General features: G+C 49.9%; 7 protein-coding genes across 7 annotated transcripts in view; 3 read left to right on the forward strand and 4 right to left on the reverse strand.

Moving 5' to 3' along the window:
- Positions 1 to 1044: 1044 nt before the first annotated feature.
- On the reverse strand, positions 1045 to 3454 carry ETH_00014030 (uncharacterized protein; the record flags this gene model as incomplete). The annotated part of the gene is made up of 4 exons (XM_013378105.1): positions 1045 to 1373; positions 1637 to 2086; positions 2222 to 2263; positions 2482 to 3454. 4 exons carry the CDS (start codon positions 3452 to 3454, stop codon positions 1045 to 1047), a joined length of 1794 nt encoding a protein of 597 aa, XP_013233559.1.
- A 1999-nt stretch (positions 3455 to 5453) lies between these two features.
- On the reverse strand, positions 5454 to 5951 carry ETH_00014035 (uncharacterized protein; the record flags this gene model as incomplete). Its single annotated transcript, XM_013378106.1, has 1 exon — positions 5454 to 5951. The coding sequence occupies one exon, from the start codon at positions 5949 to 5951 to the stop codon at positions 5454 to 5456; it is 498 nt and encodes a 165-aa protein (XP_013233560.1).
- Positions 5952 to 6479: 528 nt separating this feature from the next.
- Positions 6480 to 8513, reverse strand: ETH_00014040 (uncharacterized protein; the record flags this gene model as incomplete). Its single annotated transcript, XM_013378107.1, has 1 exon — positions 6480 to 8513. One exon carries the CDS (start codon positions 8511 to 8513, stop codon positions 6480 to 6482), a length of 2034 nt encoding a protein of 677 aa, XP_013233561.1.
- Positions 8514 to 12720: 4207 nt separating this feature from the next.
- On the forward strand, positions 12721 to 14782 carry ETH_00014045 (uncharacterized protein; the record flags this gene model as incomplete). The annotated part of the gene is made up of 4 exons (XM_013378108.1): positions 12721 to 12799; positions 12928 to 13040; positions 13413 to 14305; positions 14488 to 14782. 4 exons carry the CDS (start codon positions 12721 to 12723, stop codon positions 14780 to 14782), a joined length of 1380 nt encoding a protein of 459 aa, XP_013233562.1.
- Positions 14783 to 18819: 4037 nt separating this feature from the next.
- On the forward strand, positions 18820 to 19722 carry ETH_00014050 (uncharacterized protein; the record flags this gene model as incomplete). The annotated part of the gene is made up of 3 exons (XM_013378109.1): positions 18820 to 19052; positions 19293 to 19405; positions 19520 to 19722. 3 exons carry the CDS (start codon positions 18820 to 18822, stop codon positions 19720 to 19722), a joined length of 549 nt encoding a protein of 182 aa, XP_013233563.1.
- Positions 19723 to 20466: 744 nt separating this feature from the next.
- On the forward strand, positions 20467 to 20909 carry ETH_00014055 (uncharacterized protein; the record flags this gene model as incomplete). Its single annotated transcript, XM_013378110.1, has 2 exons — positions 20467 to 20539; positions 20815 to 20909. The coding sequence occupies 2 exons, from the start codon at positions 20467 to 20469 to the stop codon at positions 20907 to 20909; spliced, it is 168 nt and encodes a 55-aa protein (XP_013233564.1).
- Positions 20910 to 24727: 3818 nt separating this feature from the next.
- ETH_00014060 (thrombospondin type 1 domain-containing protein, putative) overlaps positions 24728 to 27275 on the reverse strand; it is a gene marked incomplete at both ends in the record, with an annotated part of 3209 nt that continues 661 nt past the window's right edge. Inside the window, 4 exons of the mRNA XM_013378111.1 lie at positions 24728 to 24894; positions 25091 to 25256; positions 25840 to 26045; positions 26310 to 27261. Of these exons, the coding sequence (XP_013233565.1) occupies positions 24728 to 24894; positions 25091 to 25256; positions 25840 to 26045; positions 26310 to 27261 (1491 nt within the window). The remainder of the gene's footprint in view (positions 24895 to 25090; positions 25257 to 25839; positions 26046 to 26309; positions 27262 to 27275) is intronic.

Raw genomic sequence — 27275 nt, forward strand, 5'->3', positions numbered from 1 at the left:
TCGCCTCCCTAGAACTTTTTGGCAATGCATAAAAGTCAATTAAGGCATTGCAGTTTAGATACAGTGACGGTAACGTGACAGCCAGAAGGGTCCCTGCTGGCACAGGTTACTGATGCCAGGCAAAGAGGCTACTGCCCTAGAAATTTATGTGCAGTCTTTGTTTCCGAATGTCCTGATCAACTGATCCTGTATTTCTCCTTCTGACCGGCACTTCCCAATATGGATTACACTGTTGTTGAGATAAGTGCAATCCTGGGACGGTCCAATGCGACAGTGCCGAAGTCACGCCGTTTGAGAGTTCTTGCATTGTATTTTGCTGGAAACTTCACAGTCTATAAAACGTATATCAGAGGCCTTACTCAAGGGATGCGCGGCTGTGGCGAGCTCACATTATGTCCCTTGCGGGATTTGTTGGTGCCGCAGTTCTTTCGCTCAGGCCTAGCTAGCTCATTCATACAGTTCACTTTATGTGGAACTCATCTTGCTCAAATTGCACTTGGTTTAGAGCACTAGGAGCTGTACATGTTGTAAAATCTAGGAAACAACTCAGTAGGGCTATCGGCCTAAGCTCAGAAAAGGTTTCTTTCGCCTGTCTATATATCTACCAATTTCAGTGCATTGACTGATTCGTTTAGCGTACCACGCTTGCTCTGTTGACACTTCGCCAACATATGAATGCCAGGTATTGTTTAGCTGCAACCGTTGAGCCTGCCGTGCAGAGGTAGTTCTTGAGCAAAACTTGGGCTACTGGCGCAGAGGCATAATAAAACAGACCTTGCTGAAACAACACGGTGACGACCTTCTCGCGCACACATGTTGTGCCGTGAACTGCTATGGAAAAAACGAGCGAATTTTTGCGAAGTTTGCAGAGCTACTCGTCAGATTCAACAAAGGCTTGCGCCAGTGGTAAATGTAAGGGCAAAGAACATTTGGATCCGATGGTTTCAGCAAATGGCAAAGAAACATATATATTGTTAGAGACTGCACTTGGTGGGTATGCTGATGCGATACTCGCAGGAAAAACTGATGAAGGGCCCACGCCTTCTAGATATGTTCGTGTGAACTCGCCGGCAGGTTTCTTTCTACACTTGGCGAGGCCACGCCTGTCCCTTTAGGCCGCCTGCGGCTCTGAGGTTGCTGCTGTTGCTGCCACCATGGTGGAAGAGCCTCAAACGTTAAGTCAGGTGCTTTCAGCCGCCGAGCAATATATTTTGGCGTGATGATGTTATTATATATATCTCGCTGTTGCTGCGTGAGCGCCTCGAGCCAGAGTCGCCTAAGCGCTCCAAGGTACTGAGGAAGGGTAGGCGGACATACTTGATCTCGACACAGAGACAAGACAGACCACATCTCCAGGCAAAACAAATCGAACCCTGCAGCGCCAGCATCGAAAGTTGAAAAACGGTTGATACAAGCCCTTCCGATTCTTGCGGTGGTGGAAATAATCAGGATATCAACGAAACGGAACGCTGGAGAGCATGAACACTGAAATGGTTTTGAGCGGTTCCGAAGAAATACATGAGCTTGCGTCGAAGCTGCAATGTTACATCATAGTTGTCAACAAATGGGAATGGCAGAGCACGCAAGACTGCGATTTGACGATAGAAGACGTTGCTCTTCCACGATATTTAATTACCTGTCATCTGTGGTCCTACGTGTGGCAGAAGAGCCGATGCCGTTTCCTCCTCCCGAGGTTGCTGTGCAACTCCACGGCAGAGGCTAGCTTTAGCCGAGCACAATCGTATGTCTCCGTCTCGAGGCATTGAGGGAGCTGCTACAGTTAGCTCCCTGCCTCCAGCCGTAGACCCGGCAGGAAGTTGAAGGTGAATCGGACCCTCGCTGCTGCCTCCTCTCCCCGTTGCAGGTCCGTCCCTGACCTCTGCCTGATTCCCTCCTCTGCGGGGCCCCAAAAAGGAAATATTTAATCTTATGCCTGCAGGCTCGGGCGCCTCCAGAGTTTCTAGATTTTGTTCGTGGCGACGGCTGCGTTGTTGCTGTTGCTGTCGCTGGTGGTGCTGCTGCTGTCGTTCAAAAGGAACGGCAGGGTCGCACACATAAGTGTAAGAAAGCCGTTCTCTCCAGAGCTCTGCACATACAGGAATGACAGCGGCCAAACTAATGTTCTATATTGCAGGCCAGCAAATAAAATGTGACGAGGCATCAACCACTGAAATCCAACAAGGTCACAGAAGTGCTTCCAAGGAGCACGAAACGAGCTTACCCGTTTTCTCCTGGGCACTATCTGCTGCGGCATTGAAAACCCCTGCAGAAGCACCGACATAACTGACACATTCGAAACCGGTAATCGCTGCAGCTGCCGCATCAATGACAGCGGCACAGTTTGCTAAAGGCGAGTTGCAGCGAGCAAAGGAAGCTAAAAGATCGGAATCATTCATAGGGCGTTCATAAGCTGTTGAATGGGAGCGAAAAGCCGCAGGAAGTGGGTCACGTGATCTAGCGGCTGAGTAAGTTCCCACTCACCATCGACATGTAAGACATGCAGCCCCTTCTCATGTTCTTTGTAGAATATGAACAAGGGGTGGTGGCAGAGGCAAATCCGAAACGTGGCAAGACATTCAAAGTCAAGGTCAACGTACGCGTACTTGAAGAAAACACCGTGAGACCAGCTAGTGCGGGGGGAAGGAGAATACTGTAGCAGTTTCAACAAGGAGAGCCCGTCGTCGTCTTCGTGCCGCTTCTGCATCCCGCATTGCGAGGATTGTACCTGTTCATCACGTTGCGCTGCTGCCGGGGCTTCTGTAATTGTATGTCTGGAACTTTCATTGACGGAAAAAGCAAGCAAGGGGGACTGAGCAGTTGAGAGTGTCTCGGGCGCCTTATTGCTGTAGCTGCCACTGGGGGCTGTGGGGGTGTTGCTGTCAAGTTCCGCCAGTGTGGGACCAAGACTGTCCACTGCCATGTCCAGCAGAAAGGACGTAACGCCCCTCAGAACTTGCAGCTCTGCGCGCTTGAGCCTGTACTCTGTTTCGCGAAATTCCTTGGGGAGCGACTCTGAATTCTCGGTTGTCCCGTTTTGGGTCTGCATGAGGGCCCCTGTCGCGGGAAACAGAACTTCCAGGCGTGGGCATACCAAATCGCCCAAGAGCGGAAGGTGCTCGCGAGCAAACTCGGCAACATGCCTTCTGAGGGTTTCAGTGCTCAGTTTTGTTGCACCTTTTAATCCTGCACCTGGTGTCTCAACCAACCGCCGCCTCTTTGGACGGGGCTTTACGCCTGGCACTGCCGCTGGTGTCCTCTCTGCTTTCGGAACCTCTCTGTCTTCAGCGTCGCTTGGTGACGGCCTCCTCCGTCTTGACGGGATTCCTTCTGCATCTCCTTGCTCAAGTTCGATTGCCTCTCTGTCACTTTGGCGGGCGTCAGTTTGACAGCTCTGAAGGGAAGGGGCATTGGACTCTAGTTGCTCAGCTTGTGCAAAACCCTGTGCGTCTGTCATGTACCCTGTTCTGGGCCTGTCGGCAGTCTCCAGAGAAAATTCTGTCGGTGGTTGAGCAGCGTCGCTAGGGCTCCCTCGAGATCCTGCCAGTCCACGCAGGGTAGAGGGTATTGCACGCCACAGCCAGGACCCAGCCTGCGCTCACCGCACCAATGTTGCATGCAAGATGCAGTATTTGGCGCAGGCGTCTGGCGCTAAAGCGGTAGGCTATGCCATTGAAACCTACTTGCTGAACCCTCTGGCGACAGGAGCTCGCGGCTGTCTTGCTGGGCTTGTTTGAGCATTGGCCCTCCTCATGGAGGAGCATTCGGCTAAGATCCAAAGTCACGTCACTGCAAGCGGCCAATGATTGCCTTAGGTGCTCTGCAGACTCTTCTTCCGTCGCCCGGGACGATGTAGCTGTATTGCCATGATTTTCTTCTCCTGAATTCTGATGCAGACAAGGTAAGCGAGATTTCCGTGCATATGAGCTGCTACGCAAGGGCACTGACGTTGTAACATAGAGTCGCCACCTCTCTGCTGCTGCTGTTCTATGGTCCTGCTTAGGCTTTCACCAGCAAACACTTTGCTGGCTGTGTAGGCCTTTTAGTCAACAATTAAGACAGGGCTGGGAGGCAGTTGGAAACGCTCCTGTTACATCTGCTGCCCTTCACCTTTTGCAATCCTTCAAAGGCTTGCTCCCCTTCCACCCCCTCGGCCTGCACAGCTGCAGTAAGAACGGCGATGCAAGAAAGAACCTTAAGTAATGAATTCACAGGTGGGTATCATGCGATTACCCATGAAACTTCATTATTTGCAGCCTCAAGTATTATTTAAGCCACTGAAACCACAAAATGAAGAATAAGGCAAAGATCTAAAAAGCTTCAGCTTACTTAGGGTTTCAGCTGCTATCATATCCAAGCAAAGTGGATCTCTCTGGCGCTTTATTTCATTAGCAATGGCCCTATTCCTTTTGTTGTTGCCAAGCATCAGCAGCTGCTGCTGCAGCTGCTGCTGCCGCGCGTATTCTATCTCAGAGACACTGCATGCTCCGCAATTAAGAAGGGCGTATAGTTGAAGATGTATTTGGCCTAGTCCGTAATTATTGAGTCCTGCACTTCGTCGTAGGGTTGCCTCTTCCAAAGGAGCTACCAGTGGCTCACACCACAAGCAGCAGCTGCTGCTAATGGAGACGCTTTTGGAGTGGTTTATATGTATGTAGGCCTCTGGATGAATTTGTGCGGGGCCATTGAAATTAAGCTTTTGTAGAGACCGTAGCTTCCTACTGCTGAAGAGGAACAAAAGCTGCAGCAATTCTGGTGTAATGGTCCATCCAAGAGAGAGACGGCGCAGGCTGCAAACACACAGAAATTCTGGACACTGCACCGGGACAAGTAGGCATTGTGAGCTTAACTGGCTCTGCGACCTCTGGCTGCAGTGAAAGATGTGTTCTGTTCTAGAGGAATTTTTACATGTCATCCCTATGCATGATGCTTCCCAAAAGCACAACTCCTTACCACTTAAAGTTCAGTTGCTCATGTAGTACTGAAAAGTGCCGAACTTCTCCGTCCACGTCTAGCAGTTGCAGGCTTTCTGCCCCGACTTCAAGTAGATGCTGAACGGCCCGAACTAACCGTTCCTGTGTCACCTTCTCTTGTTCCTGGTCTTGCTGCTGCGTGCCAGCGCTGAGTGGAGGCCTTACTTCACGGGAAACCTGGGCATTTTGAAGCGAATCTGTGCCTACTGGCTGCTGCTGAGTTTGATGCTGCAGATGCGTGAAAGATGCAACAGAAGTAGTGTCAGTGCGTGGCCCATTCGCAACATTGGTAGCAGTTCTGTAGAGGAGAGGATTTCCAGCTACTGCAGACAGCTCGGTCAGGAGTATGGCCCTCCTTCTCAAAAATGCTACAGCTTGGCCAGCGAGGGGCAGAGGTCCCCCACTTGCTGCAGCACTCAAAAAAGCAGCAGAGCTGTGCGTAGCAGTAGGCCTACATACTTGGAGTAAAGAAGCCATGACGCCTTAACTGCTTGCCCAACTGGGATGTACGTGATGGGTATGTCTTTGACAGTGCAAGGTAGAGAGCTGCGTACTCCCACATAAAAGTCGTGAACGCTCATTTGAGACCGGCTCCTTGCGACGAATGATGCAAAGTCGACCGTTTTTGTGTAGGGCAGCTAAGCAGCTGTCACCTAACATACAGTACGCCACTACTCTTGACTCTCCAGATATTGAACCTGCAGTTCGCCTTACTGCTGCTGAATCATCCTCTGCAGCAGCTTCCGTACAGAGAGCTGGAGCTGCTTCCCCCAGCTGGCCCTTCAACGGTTCGAACACGATTTCATCAACTTCCCACACTGCAGCACTGGCGAGGGGTGGAACCGCGAAAGAGTGGTCATCAGCTGCGGAAAAGCCCTCAACATCGCTATGCTCAGCCTGCAGCTTTCTAGAGCAACAAGGGCATGAATGTCCTTGCATAGTTTTGGGTTCTCGCCAAAGTATTCCTGTCTTCATGAGCATTAATCTGTGTGCAGAGTGGATCGAGAGCGTTGAGAAGCCCAACGAAATGGATAGGCCAGAGGTAACCTGTGCAAAAACTGCTCGCAAGTTATGTGCAGCGTATAATCACCTACAATGGGGAGGCAGCAGGAAGAGCTCGTAGCCCGCAAAATCGCAGCTTCGGGCTAGAAATGTTCCTGTTGATTGTTTTAATTTATACGCAGATGAATGCGGCGGGCTCCGAGTGAAACACTGCTGTGCGGACAAGCAGGGACCTGCAAAATCCTGCCCGCAGACGTACTTGGAAAGGAAAGTCTATGTAGAGAGACTTAAGAAGCGGGAGAGAAGGCGGAAGCAGTATCGCTGGCACGTGTCGCCAGGCAGGCTGCACAGTCGCATTTGATAGTTCATCAGCTCGTCAGTCAGAGCTCACAGCTAAGCTCCTCAAGTACCAGAAAAGTTAGTCCTCGGCTTTTGAGGAACCACCTCAAGACTTAAGTTCTATCTGCGGTTGTGAGACTCCTGGACATGAAGCAACCAAAGAACATATTAAGCATTTAAAACCGCACAATGCATTGGCCCAGAAAAGTCCTTAATTATAGCAGCGCGATACTGCTGTGGATCGAGCAGAGCTCGAACGTAGTACTGCATATTCACACGTACTGATGAGGGCGGCAGATCGACTGCGATTTTTATAGAAACAAGAGAACTGGCGTTCCTGTGCAACAGCATCTGTAGCAGGAGTAACAGCTCTGTCGCAGCTTGAATTTCTCCGGGATTTCCCGTAGGTGAGAGCTTGAGTATGGCGGAAACAGACTTCAAGTGGCGAAGAGCACTGATGAAGGGAGAAGCATGAATTGCTGTGTGAGTTGTCCAGGGAAAGGGCAACGATTCTGGTGAAGATTCAGTTTTCTGCATGTCTCCAGCAGCCACTGCTGCGTCACAGAGGGGTGCTTGCAGGCGTATCAAGTCCAGTGCCCTTCCCTGTACTAGTCCGTACGCCCAAGATAGACGAGACAGGGAGGGGTCCTCGAGAGCAACTTCAGTGGAGTATTCTCTTTGATTGCCTCTTCTTCCTTCTTGCTGCGTTGCTTCGTGCTGCTGGCTGCTAGCAGAAGTCCGTTGCTGCGGTTGCTGCTGCCTTCTTTCTCCTCGTGTTCCTCTTGGAGTATGTGCTTGGTCACTCAGATTGTTGCCACTTATGGTTCCTTGGTCATACACGGTATCTGTGGGTCGCAGCACATTCCCTGCAGCAGCAGCAGCGGTAGCTGATGCTGCTGCAGCGGCGGCCCCTAGAAAGAGTGGAGAAGAGATTGCAGCAGTAAGCTCTATTTCCAGGGTCTTCAGGCCTAACAAAAAAGGAAGCAGCCTTTTTAGGATGGCTGGCGGCTGCGCAAGGAGGGAAGAAACGTGTCTTGCTGAAAGAGACGTGATGCAGCAGTATGAGGAAAGGACGCGACGGGCCTCCCAGCAGGTGGAGCCAAACGCTGTTACAGATCCAGGTGAGAGCAACTGAAGCACCTTAGCCAGAAGCAGAGGAGACAACTCAAGAATGTGGGCTGCGTGGAGGGGTTTAGAAGGACCGCCACAGAAAGGCATACACCCACAACCGAACCGCGCCTCTAGCGCCGCAGTCGCAGATTCACTGGTAGGTTTAGAGGACTCGTGAGCATCCCCCGAAAGGCATGCGCGACCTGGTGGCTCTCTCCTAATGCAGCAGTCCCTTCTCTTCCTACCCCTACGACTCCGGGCTGAAATCCCTCGGGAAGCCCGTTGACATTGCGCTTTTCTGCGCCCTTCCAGATGGCTTGCAGGGACATCTGTGGGAGCTTCTGGGCTCGCCCCGTCGGTGGGGCCAGGAGGGTGCGCAGGGGCTGTGTCGCAATTTGCGTCACAGGGCTGCTGCGGGTGCTGAGCAGCGAGACTTCTGTGCTCAACGGGCTCTGATACGACAAGACCTGGAGTCCCAACGGAGCTGTCTGGAGGATATATAATTATCTCTGGCACAGATGTTGTTGGATTGACTGAGTCACTTCTGCCGTCCCTGCCTGCAGCGGGGTCTAGACTCGGGTGACCCTCCCTCTGGAGCTGCAGCGGTTGTTGGCGCTGCTGAAGCTCCTGGCAGACTCCTTCACACGGTGATACCATAGGGTACCTACGGGAAGACCGTGTAGGGAAAACATGAGTGCCTGTCTCTTGCGTTCGCAGATTGGGCTCTTGCGGGGCAGTAGCTTTGACTACGCGGTTTACTATATGCCTTGTTCTTGAGGATGTTGACGGAGTAGCTCCAGAGAGCTCAGGAGAGCTACTCCAGTCCGATTTTAGATTGGTGCTCTGCCTCCGTGGAGAAGGTGTGCGGGTTGAGGGTCCGAAGAGGGCCAATGCCTCTGCATTGAGCTGACACTGGTCAGAGTGGGCTCCAGGGGTTTCCCCATGTGGAGGGATAACCTCGCTGGGAGCCTCCATAGAATTTCGTCGAGGGGTCTCTAAGTGCTGAGACAGTTCGAATTCGTGGCGCTCTGGTGGCTGCTGTAGATTCTGCTGCTCGCGCTCCTGCTGCTGGTGCCTTTGTGGGTCCCGCATTTTTTGCTGCTTCTGATGCACTGCTTTGAACGTCAGTAGTTTCTACGTTCCAGCTGCCGTAAGTATTGGCTTGCTGCTGTTGCATATGCAACAAATTTGTCATGTGCCGTACCATGGGAGTAACTCGAAAAGCATTGCAACCTCATGGAGCCTCTGATTTTAGCCACCCTCCTCTTTCTCTACCGTAGCTCTTTCTTCACCCCATATGAGGCTCCTATATGCTACCCTGTATACCTGAATTAATGGGGTTGGGAGGTCTGTCTCTGCTGTTATAGACGCTGGGCTGAGCCTGCCTAGAAATTGTGCCAACAAAGAGCAGCCAAAAGCCTGGGCACGTATTGCTGCTGGGACATTTAAGTTGTGTGGCAGAGAGGCTGACTCTGGAAACAATACGGACAATCAAGAAACCAATTAGTCTGCTTCTGTTCTATCCGCGACGCGCTGTTGTACTTTGGCAGCTGGGCAATGGAGGGGAACCTGTAGCGTTGCACTTGACCTGCTCGATCTATGTGGGCCTGACTGTACAAATGTGAAAAAATAATAGCTGAAACACTGATTTAATAGCATAAAAAACCCCACCAAGTTAGCTGAACATCCCATGGTGAGGCTTGCTGACTCATTTCAGAGGTCTTGCCCGCCCGCCTCTCCCGTTGCAGCAAAGGCAAGCATACTGCGTGGGTTTTTTTGATGGGCAGGGGGACCCCAAATGCCTACAGATAGAACGGTGTAACTTAAAGGTCTATGGTACTACGCTTTGAAGCTGCACATAAACTATGCTTTTAGAGGTGACCCTGGCACCCTTGAGCCATGCGCGAGGCATTGGGGCCCATCAACGGCCTTTTCTTCGAAACAAATAAATAAATTTGCAAGAAATCAATAAGCGGCGCCAACAGTGTTTAATATGTGTGTGATGTTGGTGACGGAATTCGTATTTGTGGGTTTTTTGTTTTTTCCTGCGACTGTGGTGTCCTTCGCTGTACACATACGACGCCTTCTGGCTTCTTGGCTACTTGCCCGCGCTGTGTTGACAGCGCAGCTACAGTCCTTTCGAAAAGGTCTTCGCGAAGCTTCGGCACAGTCCTGTTCACGCTAGCAGGGTGTCCAACTACGGACGATACAGTGCCTCATGCCAGGCGGGTCTGCATGCAGTGGCAGGTTAACGAAGCGAGCTGTTAAAGACTGCGCAGTTATAAGCGAACACTGCGGCTTAGTGCAGTGAGGCCATCTAGCGAAATTTACTGGCCGAAGAGTTGAGTTTGAACTCAGCGGTGTCATCTGGTTCGCGTGGCTGCCGCCACCTGCGTTCCAATTTCTCTATCTGTGTGTTCAACGGGACTGTAAAACGTCCGGATCCCCACAAAACAGCCTAACCTGTAAAACTCTTCAAGCGTAAAGAGTTTCCCTGGTTTGTTAGCTCATCCATATGGTACCACTGTCTCCACTTGGCCCACATAGGCAAGGAGTCCGTGTTCTCGTGTTTGTTTGCAGGTCTGTGCAGCAACATAAGTTGTGGCCAATCAAATACATAGACACGAAGTGCTAGTTACTTTTCAGGGAACGCATAGCGGCAAACGTTGTTGCGCCGTAGGCTGAATCAAGGATTTCCCGAATTTTTTGCCAAACAGCAACATGAACTTTAAGAGGCACCTCGATTTTCGGAAAACTGAGAGACCGATGTTGACCAGCCTCTACACCCGTATCTGACTGGCCTAGCACTGCAATGCAGGAAATCACTGTTTTATTGAGGTAATGACAGATTCGACGGAAGGTGTCCACCTCGCTTTGAGAAGCTGCTATGATTCCTCAAATGCGCAATTTTCTAGAGAACGCATGCAAAGTGGTACACCCTAATTGAAAATATTTTCTTGTTACGTATCTTCAGCAGATGCTTAGTTGTTTTTTCCCGCTGAAGTGACGGTTCCCCCGAGAGCGCTGCCTTGGAAATCTTTTCTGATAAAATACGCCATGAGCAACCAGTTAGTCTTGGAAATTGAGAGGTTCAAAAGGACCTCAAATACCATTAAAAAGGGCTTGAATTCAAATAGCCCGCTTGGGGGCTATACACAGCGTTGGTTCCCCAGCTTCAGCTGTAGGGTTGCCAGGTCTTCATAAGAATAAGGAACTAACTGGAAGCTCTGCCCCTGGACCCCACGTACTGCCTTCCCATTGAAGCACTTGGAATAAAGCCTTTTGAGCTCGACCAATGGGAGTGGCTTTTCACTTTTTGATGATTTTATGCCATCGTTGTTGCCCTTGCAGTCCAGACACTGCATTGTTAGTAGGTTCCGCAACCAGCGGTTTTATGCCGCTGCCGCGGCATAAAACCGCTGGTGACGCATAAAGAGCCCCTTAGATAAGGTGCGTGAACCTTACTTAGTCCAATTTTCTCAAATTCTGGCACACCAAGCTGCTCATGCGGTGGCCGCAGGTAGGATATCTCATAACATTACCGAGCTCATGTTCCCAGAAAAGCTGTCAATTCTTGTAGAGATGCCTCATTTATAAGCCTCTTGAAGATATGTGCCGAAACCGTGAACTGAAAAATGTAGTATCTACGTATGCAACCTCATGTCAGAATAGTTTCTTCTGGGATGCATATTCCACTATTCTACCACCTAATTATGTTACAGATTCATACTGGTGCGCCTGACAAACTGTCTGTCCTTTCCTTCCGCCATGCAGTCGTTGCAGACAACGAAATCTCATATTCATCTCAGTGCAGTTGAATCACATGCTTAAATGGGTTCCTTGTGGCTTTGGTATGGCTGCTCCAAGAACAATGCCGCTGGACCCGCTCCGCGCTGTTCTCGCTACAAGATTTTGCTGCTTGTTAAGAAATGGGAGCAACTGCCTTCAATGCAGTGATGAGGCACTTCCAGCTCAAGTAATGATTGCGACACTGTGGAAAAGATACTTCTTTAGCTCTGTTAATCTCTTGAAGCCATCCACAGCCTTCCAGTTAAGGTGACTGCTGCGCGAGGTAGAATGCCCCGTTTCGGAGCGGCACTTACTGCCAAAATATTCCATCAAGCGATACGATTGGAGCACTATGGAGCTTACATCTAGGAGTCTAGGTGAGTTCTCCTCGTCATCTGGCAAATTAGTAACTGTCCACAGATGGAGGTGAACTCTTTGGCGCTGCACTGTAATAACAACGAGCTGACAGCTCCTCCCCAATCAACCGACTTGATTTTTTAAAAAAAATATTACTTCTATTGAAGAATAAAGTTTTATTTCAACATTGGTGGGGATCAACTATTACTGGAAGGCGACGTATGCTTTGCGTGGCTGGGCTCGAACCGTTACAAGCAAGTCATGGGGCCCTGTTTAATCACAGCACGGAAGCCTAGCCTTTCCCTGCTGAGAATTTTGTGATAAGCCCGATACAACACGCGAAAATAGAGCGTTATACCAGGGATTCCCGTACTTCCGACAAGGTCTGTGAAAGCGCATCTGCCCCCATCAGACGAGCCCACTGCCGAACTGGATGCGATCAAAAGTGAACCAACGCACAGCACACCAAAAAACCACAATACTCTGCACGCGTTTTTGCCATGCAAACATACAGTTCTGAATAGCAGTATATCTGAGGCCTTTGACTCTGCAGAGACTCTCCCTAATCATTGATTTCGTGGGGTCACCGTGCAGTTTCGCTGAATCAACGTTTGATCCTTCACACTTGATCAACGCCGTAGTCCATGCATCCAGGTAAAAAATGGAAAATGTATGCATATGGAGCTGCTCAATAATGCTCCCGCATCTTCATGCTAGATTGAGGGGATGCCCAGGGTGGCACACAAGTCTGATTCAGAGTGCGGCCTGTGCCATGTGGCTTTAAGGAATTCAACAGGACGAAATGCGCACTAGTGCTTTTTTTGACACAGCAGATATTCGGAAGGCGAGAACTCAGCAGTCCTGAGAAAGCTCCAGTAGTTAACCACGGGGAGAAATTCTTGGCAGTGTAGGCCTTGCTCTAGTTGGTGTGCAGTCCCATGGATATCTCTGTGTAGGCTCAGGACACAGCTGTAGCAAAAAAGCCTCCTAAACTCTTGTGAGTGTCTTCTGCGAAGTGTTGGGGGGCATGATCCCCCTCATCGCTCTCCTTGTCCCCCCGTCTAAACCATTCCCGACTTTCTGAGATGACGTTAAATGGACCTCATCTCCAATAAACCAGGCCACAGACTGGAAACTACATGGCTTGGAAAAGATGCAGGATTTTGCTTCTGACACAGCGCCAGAAGATCAGGGGGATCAGGGGGCCGCGACAACCCACTGTAGCTCATTTGGTGAGAGTGCACAAACCGCCTGTGCAGCAGTTCCAGCAGCTGGCTGCTGCGCTGTTATTCAATTGCATGCATTATCATGTAAGCACCACGGAAAAACTCCTAGGTGATGATACGAATTCATGTTTTAGGAACACTTCAAGGTTCTGGCATAAATGAGGAGTTTCTGCGTCACCTTGAGGATGGAACCTGTGATCACCAACCAGCGGGTCACGACTCCACACTTCCCCCCGGAGGGACAGAGGTATACGCATGCAGTGATAACCTGAAAAAAACATAGTAGTATCCTGAGAAAAACATATTTCGAAGGCACGGAGCTTATTCACCAGACGAAGCAGTGAACCACGGGCAGTGCCTTTGTGTCGTGGACTGAAACCACGGGCAGTGCCTTTGTGTCGTGGACTGAGCACCTGTTCACTCGATGGTCGCTTATTCGTGCTGTTTGTGATGCATGTGTTTTCCCATAGGGGCCGTGGGAGCCCATTCTAGCTTCTTCAAGGGCAGAGGTAGGAGCTGAGAAGGAGGGAAATTAAATAACTAGGCGAAGCGCAGCTGCCGTAACGTGGACAACAAGTGCATTACAGTCTAGGAAAGCGTGTTTAATGCTCTATTTTAGGCGTCTCGCCCTCCTGACCTGAAACTGCGAACGTGCTCCGCTCGGGATACTTCAGTAGCAAAGAGCAGCCGGAACAGGCCGTGTAGTGCCACAAGCACGCTGCAGCGGCAGCAACTGAGCAGCCCGCAAAAAAGACAACAGGAACGCGTAGCGGCTCGTCGAGAGCGCCAGCAGCAAGTGACTGAGGCCCACAATGAATGGCGGTGGGCTGAACGTATGCAGCGGGCAGCTATGCACCGGCAGCGACGGAATTTGAAGCCCGACTTTAGGACGGTGCTGCAAATACATCCAAGTCGCCGCTTGCCAAGTTTAGATGGGCAGATCTGGCATTCGATCGGGGCATCCTTTTGCCCACATCGCCTCGCAAGCATCTACAATCTCTCTATACGGTACTGGGATGAGGGCTGTGTTCGGCTTGCTGCCAGGACGCTGCAAGGGGCCTTGCAAATCCTGCAGCAGCAGGGACTTTGGGGTGGCTGCGTCGCTCACACATGGGATTCAATGGAAATCTTGCGAGGCTCCAAGCAACTGCGACATGCTGATCCCACGTGTGCTGCTCCCCCACATACAGACCCCAGTAGGCGTAAGCTTGATATTAAGGACAGATACTTACGTTCCAGGGTGTTTTTCTCTCGCCGCATGTTCGTTGCAGCAGGTAAGCTGGCGCTTTATGCACTGGAAGAACCTCTGTATCCTTTTGTGCACACATCGAAGCTTCCAAAAGCATTGAAAATTTTTCCTCCTAGTGTTCAGATTTCAACCTCTCCTGTGAATGCAGAAAGGGAGCTTGAGGAGGTGCGGGGCCACCTAGGTTCCCTCCTCTGCCGCGCCAGCCTGAGGGGTTATGGCTCTGCAGTGTCGAACGAAGCAGTTCGACGGTGCTCGCGAATCAAGTAGGTACATCGACTCATCAGCACATCTGATACAACGCAGGAAGTGATGAATTTCCCCCGAAACGTGCACCTTTGTTAGCTTTTTGAGCAACACTTGTAGAGAAACACTGTAGCTGGTTCTAGCAGCATGAAGCGACGGCAGTATGAGCGTCTGCAGCAGATTTTTACTGTGCTGGTTTCAGAGAGGCATTGGCTCGGGTTGAAGATGACCTGCTACTATTACAAGATCTGCAGGCGAGATACAGCAGCCCACAATCCTCAGAATGGGGAAATGATGTGCAACAGCGGCAGTTACAGCGTTTAGTGCCACTCAACTTGATGCCATGCATGAGCAAGAGAATTAACCTTCAGCACTACAAGAAGGCTGCACACGGAGCTCCTGATGGTGTCGATGATTGCGAGCGATGGGCCCGAACTTTGCACGAGGTGTTGATTAGGCAAATTACAGCCAGAGACTACGCCGCTGATTTTCAGTAGCCTACTGAAAAGTAGAAATACCTGTTGTTGGCTCAGTTCAACAAGTGGTTTGGGGTTCAATGGCTGCTCAACATGGCTTAAGAGCGGGCGGAAGCTGATCCAATCTTTATGTGGTCTGATCGAAAAGTGGTATGCTCATCCTTTTGGCTGACGTCTAGCAACAGTCGTGTCTCAGCGTCAGTTGCAACCGATGAGCCCAAAATACGCCTTTGCCAAGCTTAAACTGCTGTGCAGGTCCACTGCCAGTAAGAAAACTCGCAGAATGAAATGTGCCATGTATGGCTTATGGCTCAGTGGTGGATTCTGCGCAAGTGCTTGCAGCAATCTTGTGGCAGAATCAATTATGGTATCCACTGAGGTGTTGGCGAACAAAATTCCTTTTGCCTTCTTGTGAAAGTCTGGACAGTTTTCTCTACTTAGTCGACACTCTAAAAGTGTCTTTAACTAGTCTTTTTAGAGGACTACAACTTCATGGATATATGCGACTGCTCGCAGTTACGAACACACGCTTGCCTAGACTGCCAAGTGTCAAAATATGCGTCACTTTGAGGACGTAGATAGCGTGAAATGGCAAGAGAGGTTGTAACCGCTTGTACAAAGCTAGCGTCTTGCAAAGGAAAGAGAGAGCAAACAGATGAGAAGACGGCAAGTCGACAACAGCACAATGAAGTGCTGGGAAAGAGAAAAAAAGGCAAGCTTTGGTCCTCTCCAGCCTATGTAAAAAGCGCTTGTGCCAGAGTGCCCCACGAACGGCGGGCTAGAAGACTCCTTAACGCGCTGGCGAAAGGCTTGTTAACCACTATATTAGAAGAATGCTGTTGCCTCATCTTCAAACCTCCAAGAATTCGTCTCGAAGGCGCCGTGCTTCCCTTAGCCTCATCAGAGCCCGAAGAGGCCCCTCAACAATCTGTGCCACAGCCACAAGCTCAACCAGTGAAGCAGGGATCAGCGTTGCCTAGTTCCTAGACATTCCAACCATTTGTTTGGCTTGTCTGTAATCAGAAACACATGGAAGGAGGGCGTGATTCCATTTAAGAAACGATTTGTGCCAGTGATAAAGCAAAAGAAGGACAAATCTGCAAGTGGGCCAGGGCAGCGTGTTACTCTAGGATCCTGTTTTTGTTGTTCTGCTTGACGCTCAATGGCAGGAACGGAAGGCGCCCTTCTCTCAGCAGCATATTTCTGGAAAAAAACACATGAATGATGTTGCAATTGTGTGCTGTCTCATCGATCTTCGCTCTGCCTCACGTTTGGCAGCCAACACAACAGGAGCAAATCTGTCTCTCAGTAGCTAGAGGTTTCCCAACTTGTAAGTGTTCTTGTGATCTATATTTGCGCAGTGGCTGCAACCTATCCCAAACTGAATATGGCTCTGATGATGCATCGGTTGCTATTGCTTGATATTGAGCGTGTCCAGGCGTTCAACTTTGTTTACTTCGGCTTCGAATCAGTCACTTGTCTTTTGGCTTTGTCCCGTGCCTACTCTTCTTCTAGGTATTCGCTTTGAGGCTGTTCTCTTTGACCAGTGGGCTGATTTTACTGTTCAGTATATTTTCAAGACACATGATGTGGACATATCTATGATTCGTACTAGGCTACCTGCAAGCGCGAGACTGTGCGCCGCCTAAAGGCCCGCAGCTCCGCTGCAATTCTCTCCTGAAAAGGCAATTGCAAATGTTCAAAAAGGAGCTAGAGACCGTTGGCAAAATTTCTGCATACTTGCAACTAAAAGGCCGTATATAGAGGGCAGCTGCAGAGAAAGAAGTGGAAAAATCCCGAAAAAAATGTGCGAAATCAAGTTTGCGCTCACGGGAAGAGTGGCAACACATTCAGCGACCCATCCAGCGTAACACGCCAAGAATGCTCGAAAAATCGAATAATGTTGCATTGCTTGGTTGAGCTGAGTTCCCTGGCATCTGTGTGCTTTTCTAAGGGCATGCTACTCCTAACGCGCTATGGGACCTTGCCTTTGCTTCCCTCGACTGCCTGACGCTCTCTTCTGCGCGCGTGCGTATTTTGTTTTTAATTTCTCTCTGCTGTCGTATCAGCTTCTGTTGCAGGGCTCTGCGGTGCTGAGCGCAGTATTTTTTTCTTTCTTCTGCCTGTTGCATCATTTTTTGCTGCAGTATGAGCTGTTCCTGCCTCTGTTCTTCTTGCTTCACTGCGTTTTCCCGTATCATGGGTTGCAGGTACACTGCAGCGCAGTTGAGGTGTACGTACACCTCAGGGCGTGCAGGTTTTTGGTGGCTGGAAAGACCTTTAAAGAAATATATTCTCTTTTAATTAAATTACTTTTGACATTTCACTTTTGCTGCTCCTCCCTTCTGAGTGCTCTCGTCTTTGCGTCTTCACCTGGCACCAACATATTTCCGTCCCACTTCCAAGCACCTCCCGACGCATAGTTGCTGCTCCTACTGCGTAAAACAGATGGTGCAACTGCCGCTTGTTGCCTGGGACGACGCCAGCTGAAAGGGTTTGACGTGCGAGTGCTGGAGCTACGGCGTTGAAGACGCATGAGTAGGCTCCCAACTGCCTGTGGAGCACTACGCCCTCGGGAGATATTTGCATCCTCAGCCTCTTTTTTATCGGGAGATGAATTAAAGGCACTCCTAGGTAGGGGACTTTCTAGAGCCTTGCTGCTGTGGGCCCGCCTTTGGCCAGAGGGCTCCACCGGGTCTCTGCGGGTTGAGGCTACGTCCTTGTGTGTCTGTCTTGGCTCAGGCATAGATTTGCTAATTTCAGTGTCTGTGGAATCCAACAAGCATTGCTGAGTTTGGGGAAAAAGAAGGTTTCCTTCTTCCAGCTGTTCGGTCTCACGTGTAGCAGCGGGTGACCTTGTCGACGAAGGAGAGCACCGAGCAGCAGGGGACCATCCCCGACCCCCCATAGGGCTACTATTTCGACGGACGACAGCCTTATGGCTACCCTTAGATCTATGCTTATGCCGCGAGACTGAAACTAGAGTGTTGGGATTGTGGCAGAGACCTGTGAAGCACGGGCTTGCGGAGCTCTGTAAGGGTAGCAAGGCAGAGAGGGAGGACTGCCACGAGAGACAGGGGACATAGGGCCCCTTGGAACATTCGACAGAATATTGCTGTACTTGGACGCTTTCTTTGCCTTCCTGGGATAGCAGCCGTGCCTTCAGCGAATCATAGCTGTGCATGAGGTGTATGGCCTGTGGAGGTGGGGCCAAGTCTGGCCATGGTCCGAATGCATCCACAGAGCAGTTCATTGCCGTAGACGCATCTAAGGACATGAAACAGTTCTTCCAATGGTGGACGTTCAGTACCAGCGAAGACAGACGCCAAACACGTGAGGAAAAGTAGTGCGGAGGCGAGCAGTAGCTCTAGCGTGGGCGTACGTGTTCCTCGACGCCCCAAACTAGGATAAACAAAGAATAATGAGCCCACTAAACGTTTTACATTGAATCTGATATCTATATTCGGGAAAGCCACATTTGTCTTGGTTAGTTGCCCGTGATTGTTGACCAGGGTCACCGGGGAGTCACCCACTTCAGCCCAGCCCTCATCACCATTTGTACACTCTAGACCCTTATTTCGCTAGAAAAAGTAAGGCATATTTTCCCGCACAGATTCGTGATTTCAAGAGCAAAACCGGGGGGAGAAGCTCCCAAAATAGTCGGCTTGTTAGTGCGGCCAGATATGGGGATATCTCCTCAGCTGCTCCGAGCAAAAATGCCCGTTCGCTCCTGATCTTTCGTAAAAAACAACAAATTGCTTTGCTGCCAGCAAAGAACTAGGCGCTGCGGGCAGAGGAGCCAAGCAGCAGTAGAGGCGACAGAGAGCCACTTGTGGTCTCTCTGTTGCTTCATAGTGTCTCCTCCTACGTGGGACTTCAAACTTTAGTCTCGAGGCGTTTTGAACCCTACGAAATCAAAGATTGACTGATCCCAATACTGTAAATTCGTCTTCAGCACTCGACAGGAAGCTTGAAAGCAGCTTCGATACTTCTGCACCAATCAACCTGAACTGAGAACCCCAAAGCACAGAAGCAAATGCACTGAAGGTATTGCCAAAATGGAGGCATCTACACTTGAATTCGGTCTCAGATACATAAGCGGAGTTGGAAATACTCTCAACCATTATGAGCTGGCCTCCTTACAAATATCGCTTATGACTCTCCAGAAGAAGGAGGGAAAGGAAAAGGCATTTTTCTGGGGCAGGATACATGGCCAGGACGATGACTACTATATTGCTTACGTTCTCGAAGACAGCGAGTATATTTACCCGAAGAAGAAAATGTTCTATAGGTGTGACACTTGAGGATCTCAGTGTTGCAACCCTTTCAAATATTCTGGACATGCTGCGCGTGGGATCAGGACTGCTACTTTGCAATCGACTCGGCATAGCCTTTCATGAGCTCGATCTTACTTCTAATGTATTCGAAGGCTCAACTAATTTGGACAATTCCACCTGTGTGGTAGTGAGCCGGTGGTTCAGCTCTTTCTTGCTGAAGCGCACAGTTTCTTGTATGCTCGTTGTACCCACAGCACAAGTCGCTTTGAATTCCGGCCTCTTCCTGAAGGTACACTGCGCCTCTCTAAGGAACGTGTAGACCCTATTCTGCTTACGGGAGACCCTGCGCGGGTAGTTGAGGTACCCGGTGAGTGCTGAAATATGCAAAGAGACGAGACATAAGAGAGCAGCAAATGCTTATCAGTGAAACAAACAGTGATGCAAAGAGGCACTGCCGTGATCTTCTGCTGAGGTTGCTTAGATGGTTTGAATACACCTCCAGAAGAGCCCCCAAGCGACGAAGAAGAGGAAGGTGAGCTGAGCGGCAGAATTGCGAAGCAAAACATGGACACTCACATCCACATTTGGCAGAAAGAAGCAGCAGAACTCATGGACATTGATCCAAAGGTAGACAGACATGAGGAAGAAGGGCCTTTAACTGTTTACGTATCCACTGTTTCTTAACAGAGGGAAGCAAGAAAGAGGAAGTAACGGAGGCCGACCTTTTGTCATTTTTAGTGCAGCGCATTGACTTCGCGACAGCAGCGGTGCCGCGGGGAGCTCATCGTATTCATGGCAACAAAATTATTCCTGCCACGGAATTTCAAGGTTTGTGCATCTGCGAGCAATAATGTTAACAGAGGAGTGGCTAGACTAGAGGACTGCTGCTGGAGCTCACTAGCTTTTGCTGGGCGGGTCGTGTTGCTGCCGTGGGCATGGCATAACGTACTAAGGGAAATGGAAACGCTGTTCCCGATCTTAACAAAATGAATGTGGTATCTAGATACAACATTGCAAACCTGAGATGATTTTTCTTTGCATTGCGCAGGGCTTACCTACGAGGAAGCAGAGGATTTGTCCTCCTGGGTCCACTTCAGACCAGCTGAAGATTGTAGGCAGCAGACACGCGGAGCAGTAGTCTCAGCAAAGAAGGAGTGCTGTATAGAGGAAAGAAGCACATGTTTAATCCGACGCATATGATATATATATGCATGTCGTGTAGACGCTTACTCAGAGTCAACTTGATTACAGTGTGGACTTCTATATGTTGCAGTGGAAGCATTGAGAGCGCAGACATCCACAGATTATCAGGTGAATTAATGGCGCTTTCCATCTTTGGGAGATCTTTGTACGCTAGCTACAGCCCGGTGCACAGTTGTGTCACTTTACTAAGAAGTTTGCTGATAAACCAAATACAAGCCTGCAAGTATGCCGGTTCCTGTGGGCCCCTTGCAGTTTAATGTCGACTTCCTCGAGCCCTTAAAATACGACATCCCTAGAGGTCAGTTGACACTATTTCGTGTCATGCATCTGAAGCAAACATAACCTTGGTCTGCGCAGCAGTTGCAAGGCTGGGCTTGCCAGCTCAAGAAGGCTTTTGCAGCTTTCATACTAGTGCCAAGCCTCACCAATAAACATTTCAAAGCAAGCCAACTCCACTGACCTTTGCCTGCAGCTACAGACCTTCACAGACCGTGATCAGTTTCTGTCTTTCCAATACTCACTGCGCACAGCCTCCTCACACAGTGTCCAATGAATAGTTTGTGCTTCGTGCAGGTTCATGGGTGACGCGGTTCGATCCAGTCACGAAATGCGTCACTTTAAGGAGTCTCATGTGGCCAGGCAAGCACTTGCAACAGCTAGAATGGTAGCTATCTCTGAATCTCCAATGACGCAGTAAGGGTCAATAGCACAGACTCAGCTGAACTCACAGCGCCAATTTCTGCCCTCAGGAGCTCTGATATATTTTCAGGGTACGTTGCGTATACGATTCCCAACACCCGCACTTTTGGAGGACTGTACTTTGGGGACGGAGAGGAACTGGTGGACTTGCCGTTCTTGCTGTAGCTGCGTGATTTAGCCTACTCGGTCGTTCCTCTATGGAGTCCTTATCAAATGTAAACGCTTTTCATCCCTCAAAAGAATACTGAATCGATTTCGTATACACGGAAAGCTGATATGAATGCTTAAGTTTTTCTGAGATAGACTAGCAAGTACCAAGGGAGTGGTTGCGCCATCTCAGATTACCCTTGTGGCCTTCTTTAGATTGAAAGCCTCGCTTGCGGCCGAAAATGCGTGACCTTTGTCCTTTTGGATATCAACAGAAAACTGCAATAGCAAGCGTTAAGGTTGATTTTAGAACTCACGCAGTAGTCCCCTCAAACTGCTTTCCCTCTATTCTTTTGGACACCACCAAAGGCTGCAGTTGCGAGCGCAACAGGTTGTTTTGAAATTAATTTAGTACTTCTTATAGTTGTTTAATACTGGCTACATATGACTTTGCCCTATAGTCAGTAAAAGGGACTTTGCCCTGCACTTGCTTCAGAGGGACATCTGTGCGTATTTTGAAACAAAGTATCCCAGTAGCGCGGGGAAACAAACATTAAATATCATGAAGTACTTGGTAGTACTTAATTTTTTACAGTCTAAGAATTCACACAAATTGAGTCCGCGGACATATTCAACGCTTAGTGCAGCGCGCTTCCTATTCGTTTCTCTGTTAACTGCAGTATCGTCTAGTTGCGGCCTGCGGCCTCGGAGACAGTAGAAGAAAGTATTCCCTGTGGTCTCTTTAAAGCGAAATTCGCATGAAATTCACAAATTTCTAGCGGCTCACGGCTGTCTTCTATTTTCACGTATTGTGACAGATCAACCACATTAGAGCACACGCTTATTGTAGGAAACGCAAGGAAAATGCTGAGTCTTCCTTTCCGTAAAGTGAAGCTTGAAATTACTTGCAGTAGACCAGCCCTATCAGGCAGCCCCGTCGACAAGTCCTGTTTCTACTTGCCAGCCTCAGTTGCACGCGAGGCCGCGAGGCCTTTAGGCGCCATTAAAAATTTTCCTTGCCTCAGGTAAAGCGCTCCTACTAATAGCGAACATCAGGATGGCCTTCGTAAACGGTAAACACGTGGTGTTTTCCGTTTATCTCACCCTGTTTTCGGGATGCGGTGCCACTGTAATCCGCAGCGGCACCGCACCCCGAAGGCAGGGTGAGGTGATGCCAGTCAGAGGTTGTGTACAATGATTGGCATACTTCAGCATGTCAAAAGTTGCCTTAAACAGGGCTCACAGCTGCCTTTTCGATGGCAAAGACTGGCGAAATCGACAAAACCGTGCCCAAAATCCCATAGCGCTTGCGTAGTTCAAGCGTGCGCAAAAATTGGCAAAGATGCTGACGGAGAATGCTTACCGTTGTCGTTGGTAAGATGTGGGCGTACTGTTTTCCGTAAACGATGCTCACAGGTTTGCACATGTCGTTATCCGTTTGTGCTTGTAAATACAGGTATTGGAGAATGAAAATTTGCGCGGGATGCGATAGATCTTGAAATGCCAGTGTGGCACACCGGTTCAAAAGCTGCTGGACTATGAGCAGACAAGCTCGTCATCTGAGAAGGGCGAACAAAAGCCGCGACTAGATACACTTAAAACAATTCATTTTCCATATTAAGGCTATATTAAGACTATGCAAAGACACGTTTACTCTTCAAGGAGATAGCTGTTGTTTAATCACGTTGTTAAGACTGCAAACGCGAGTGAGATAATCGAGCAGTGAGAGCATTTGTGCGACTGAGATTTCCACCAGGCCTCAAAAAGACACATGGTGTCTAGTAATACCTGGTGACTGAATCAAAGTGGGCACGGGAACAGACGACGATGTGCTGGTTGTGACCATGCATCGGGCTATGGCTTCAAAGAGAGGAGAATTCGAGCTTGTCATTGCCGTATTTAAATCTGCAACAAAAAAAGCTCTAGTTGGAACTGCTTACCCACAGAATTATGTCCTGTTCTTCCAAGGATATTTGATTGCTTCAACCGTGAACAGATGTGCTTCTGACTGAATAGGTGTACTCTTCTGGATTGAAGAACACTGCATAGTGTTCTTGGGCTCACAGATCTAGCAGCTAGTGTACGTATTACGAGCTAGACTGCGCGCAGCATGAAAGTAATCTTAGAGAATATTTAGCATGGAAAAAACAATGAGATCCTGCAGCCTACTGGCGCTAGCTGTGTCCGCAAGCACGCCATAGCTCAACAGCGCTGAGAATTTCCACAGCCCCTGTTCTCCGTCATTCCCAATAAAGTTTGCGTGTTCGGGAGCTGCAATCGACAACGTCTGGACAACCAGAGCGAAAAAAACAGACCAGATCGACGTTTCAGTATGGAATGCCACAGATCCATAATTATTTGGATCGTGCTAATGGTCAAAAGCGTGTCCACAAGCTGCCAAGGGATAGTCAAGCAGCCGTCTAAAGAGGTTCTGGGCTTGTCTTTGTTCCAGAGATGGCTTTGCTGGACTGTGCTGGTGCCACGCATGGACTTGCCGACAGAGGGAGCCACAAAGTTATCTTACACGCAGACACAGCACAGGTTTTGTCTCCTCGGTGAGCAGTGACAATTGTGTTGCTACTTACTTCCTGCAAAGCAGAAAGCACATCTGATTTGCAGATTTGGAGACGGTTCTCCATGTCCGCTTCGCTTCCTAGGTCCAAGCCAGCAGGCAAGCTGAACGAGTATATTCCTGCATCCACAATTAGAACATTGGAGTTTTCGTTGCATTTCTTCATTCATCTTCAAAATAATTTAATGCCCGTTTGGAGCTAGCCACAAGCCAGGTACGCACAGATGCAACAACATAGCACTGTTACCAACTTGGTCCCTAATTGCATGGAGCCTTCTCACTTGTGTCCCCTGTGCAGCTTTTCTCTTCTTCCAGCGGCGGACAGGCTGAAGTACCAGCTACTTCATCCGGGTTCTGCACGAAACACTCGTGCAATCTAAGTTGACTGCGTTCTAGATGAAAAGCTACTTTGGGGAATGGGAAAGTGAGCATGGCGCAGCACCAGAATATCAGAGCAATTTACGCTTTACGCGCCGTCAGCCTGTGCCAAGCTCAGCTCACTATTTACCTCATTCTTTGGGCATCTTATTCGTGTAATGATTATCATAGGACTAGTGGCAGGAACATTACTAAGCCATGGCCCGTCTCCACTATAAACATGTTGTATCAGCAACTGAGCGGCTAGCAAGTAGCTTACCAAAATAGTTCGTTCTCTCGTAGACTTGAGACCTGAACAATTCTTGTCGCAGACAGTCCACTCCGACCAATTTGACACTTTGCATTCGCACGCTGAGTAGAGGAAAGCGCAGAAGGAAAAGTAAGGAGGGACTTTTTGGCTGCTTTCTTTTGCTTTGTTGGATATTGGCGCTTAATTCAAAACAATACTGCTCTTTATATGCAGATTGGAGGCTGCGTGCAGGTTGTGGGAAGGAATTACTGCTTGGTGCCTCCTCTCCCAGCAAAATGCACATGTCTATCGGCGTGGACAGCGTCTCAGCTGCAACAGCACCAGCAGTAAATCTTCACTCCAAGCACAGAGCCCATGGCTTAGACACTTAACCTTTTAACCTTTAATACAGGAGCACACTGGCAGCTGGAAGCGCAAAGGCAGTACATCTATTTCATTTTCTATGAGAGTGCACAGTATTCAAAGTTGGCACTGCGCTGGATCTTGAACTCACGACTAGCTTTGTAGGCCTGCAGACGAAAGGGCGAGTCAGCCTCCAGACCAGGCAGGACACCGTCTAAGGTGGCGTAAATTGGCAATGATGGGTTCTTCACTTTTTCAGCGAGCACTGCAAACACAGCCACACATAAGCAGAAGAGCAGCTGCTGCACTCAAGCGCTGAAGCGTCCCCAGAGGGGGCTCGGCAGTAGCTGTTTGCAATAAGCACAGCAGTTGGAACGCCTATAAGCTAGCGACTAAGGAATGTTCAAAAAGAATAGCAACTACTATGCTTTGCGTTGTGCTCTACTACGAAGATGCCCCACACTGCAAGGCGCGCTCTGGATCTTGGCCAAGATCTGCGTCTGGATCTTCGCCTGGAAGTGTTGTATCAACTAGAATTATGAACTGCACACGCCAGTATTTCTTGCCAGTTGCTGTGTCTGTGCCTAAAGCAGAGAATGTCACTCGCCGCTCACTTAGACCCAACGCCTGCAGCGCAAACCATAGAGGACGCAAAGATGAGATCCATTTTCTTTTTGCTGTATCACATTCTCACAAGGGGCTTTCGCTACCCCGTACAATACTTTGTGCAGAGACAAAAGGGGGAACTTGTACTAGTTCGGCGCAGCAACAGCAAACTGCGGGAGCTGCTGCACGCCTGCTGTGCTGCTGCTGCAGTATAGCAAGAGGGCGCTGCAGCAGCAGCATAGCAACAGGGCACTCAATGAACAATTTGTCGGCTTTCCTGGCTTATAGCGCTTCTGATTTCGCCGCTCCTCGTGATGAGGGTTTCTTCACTCAGGCTGGTTGTTCGAAGAGAGGCCTCCCGGGTGATTATGAAGATCATACAGGCCCCGCTGCAGGTGCGCGTTTCCTTGGTGTGCGGGCAGCTGAGTACTTCGTTCGGGGCAATCTGCAAATACATGTTTAGCAATGAGAAATTTAGTTCAACGAAGTGAGTTAGCCGGCTGCGTAGTATCGCCAAAGCCCAAGCCTTCCAGCCGTAGCCCCCACTCGAAAAGAAAAGGAAAAAGGTACTGGGGCCGAAGCCCTTGGCTCTGCTTTAGTTTACCAGGATTCGCCGCTCCCGCACTTGTTCACTTTCTCCGCAGGCAGCGGGGCATACAACCCACTCGCTCCATTCGCCTGCTTGACAAGTCTCATCTGGAGGAGCAGGGGCCTCCGGCGGGCTCTTGCCAGTGAGGCTTGCGAATACAGTTAGGCAGATGAAGGCCACCGCTACCAGGAGGGAAAAGGATCCCAACCAAAGCAGCAGCACTACAGCAAAGCAGCAACAGCAGCAGGAGCAGCCCGAAGCCTCAGATTCTTTGTTAAGGGAGAGGCAGCGCTGACGATGAAAAAATTCTCGCAAGTTCCTACGCAGCAGTGCAAAATCTGCAACATCACTAATTTTAATCAGTGATATCGCAGAGTTTGCACTAGTGATATTTCGTGTAGGGTATCGTGTTGCTGGAAATGCCAATGAGATTAATGAGTGCGACTCAAAACTAAGTGTTTCACTGCTGCCATTTTGGCTCCTACTCTTGTCACGCCTTTTGTCCTCAGCAGCTTCGTCTGTGGGAGCCTGCACAGCTTGAGAAGACTCTTCAAATGAATCCCAGGAGGCATCGTTGGTGCCGTCTTGGTTTTCAAGGCTGTGGCTGTTTCTTTCTTGGGGGCCCCTTTCGGGGTCTTCGGGGTCCCCCATAGGAGCCAAGCCCTGGGCAGAGGCCTCGGGGGGACCCCCCAGCCCTTGCCCACTGAGAACTGAACTAGGACGCCTCACGCTGCGCCGGCGGAGCCCGTCAGGAGTTGGCATTGTGACTGCAATATCAAGTGGCCCTTCTGCTGCAGCTCTTGAGCCTAGGCGAACAAGAGAAGACTCTCCAACTCCGTAAGCTTCCCCTCTTGCTCGCTCTTCAGGGCTACCCGAGAGAGCCCCACTGCCCCGCGCTGCTGCTGCTGCTCCCTCCAGCGCATTAGCAGAGCCAAGCTGCCCCAGAGTTTCTTGCTGCTGCTCCTCTTCTACATGTGCTGCACTGCCTTGACTGTTGAGGGGCCCCTCAGTTGCTGCCGGCCCTCCCAACAGTTCCGCTTCTGCTGCTTCTCCAAGGGCCGCCTCTGCAGCAGTTTCTGCATCAGCTGCTGCTGCTAAGTCAGGACCTTCCAAGTTTCTGCTGCCTCGAGAGCCCCCGCTGCCCTCGCGAGGGCTGACAGAATTAGAACCCATCTTCGCTGAGGCCTCCCCTTGTGAGCCCTCTAGGATCTGGCTTCCTGATTCTCCCTGTGCTGCTGCTGCTGCTGCTGCTGCTGCAGCTTCCGGCGACTGCATTCCTTCAGCTTCTTCACTTGGACTTCCCTCTGACACTACCCCGGCCTGAGACCCGTCTACTCTCTGGAGACTCCCTTCAACTGGGACCCCTTCATTTTCTGGCTGTGCTTCTTCTGGCTGTTGTTCGCCTCCCGGAAGCCCCTCTTCGCTTGGGGGCCCCTCCTCCCCTGGGGGCC

This window comes from Eimeria tenella, genomic scaffold, assembly GCF_000499545.2.
Source record: "Eimeria tenella Houghton genomic scaffold, Eth_scaff73, whole genome shotgun sequence".
Taxonomy (NCBI): domain Eukaryota; phylum Apicomplexa; class Conoidasida; order Eucoccidiorida; family Eimeriidae; genus Eimeria; species Eimeria tenella.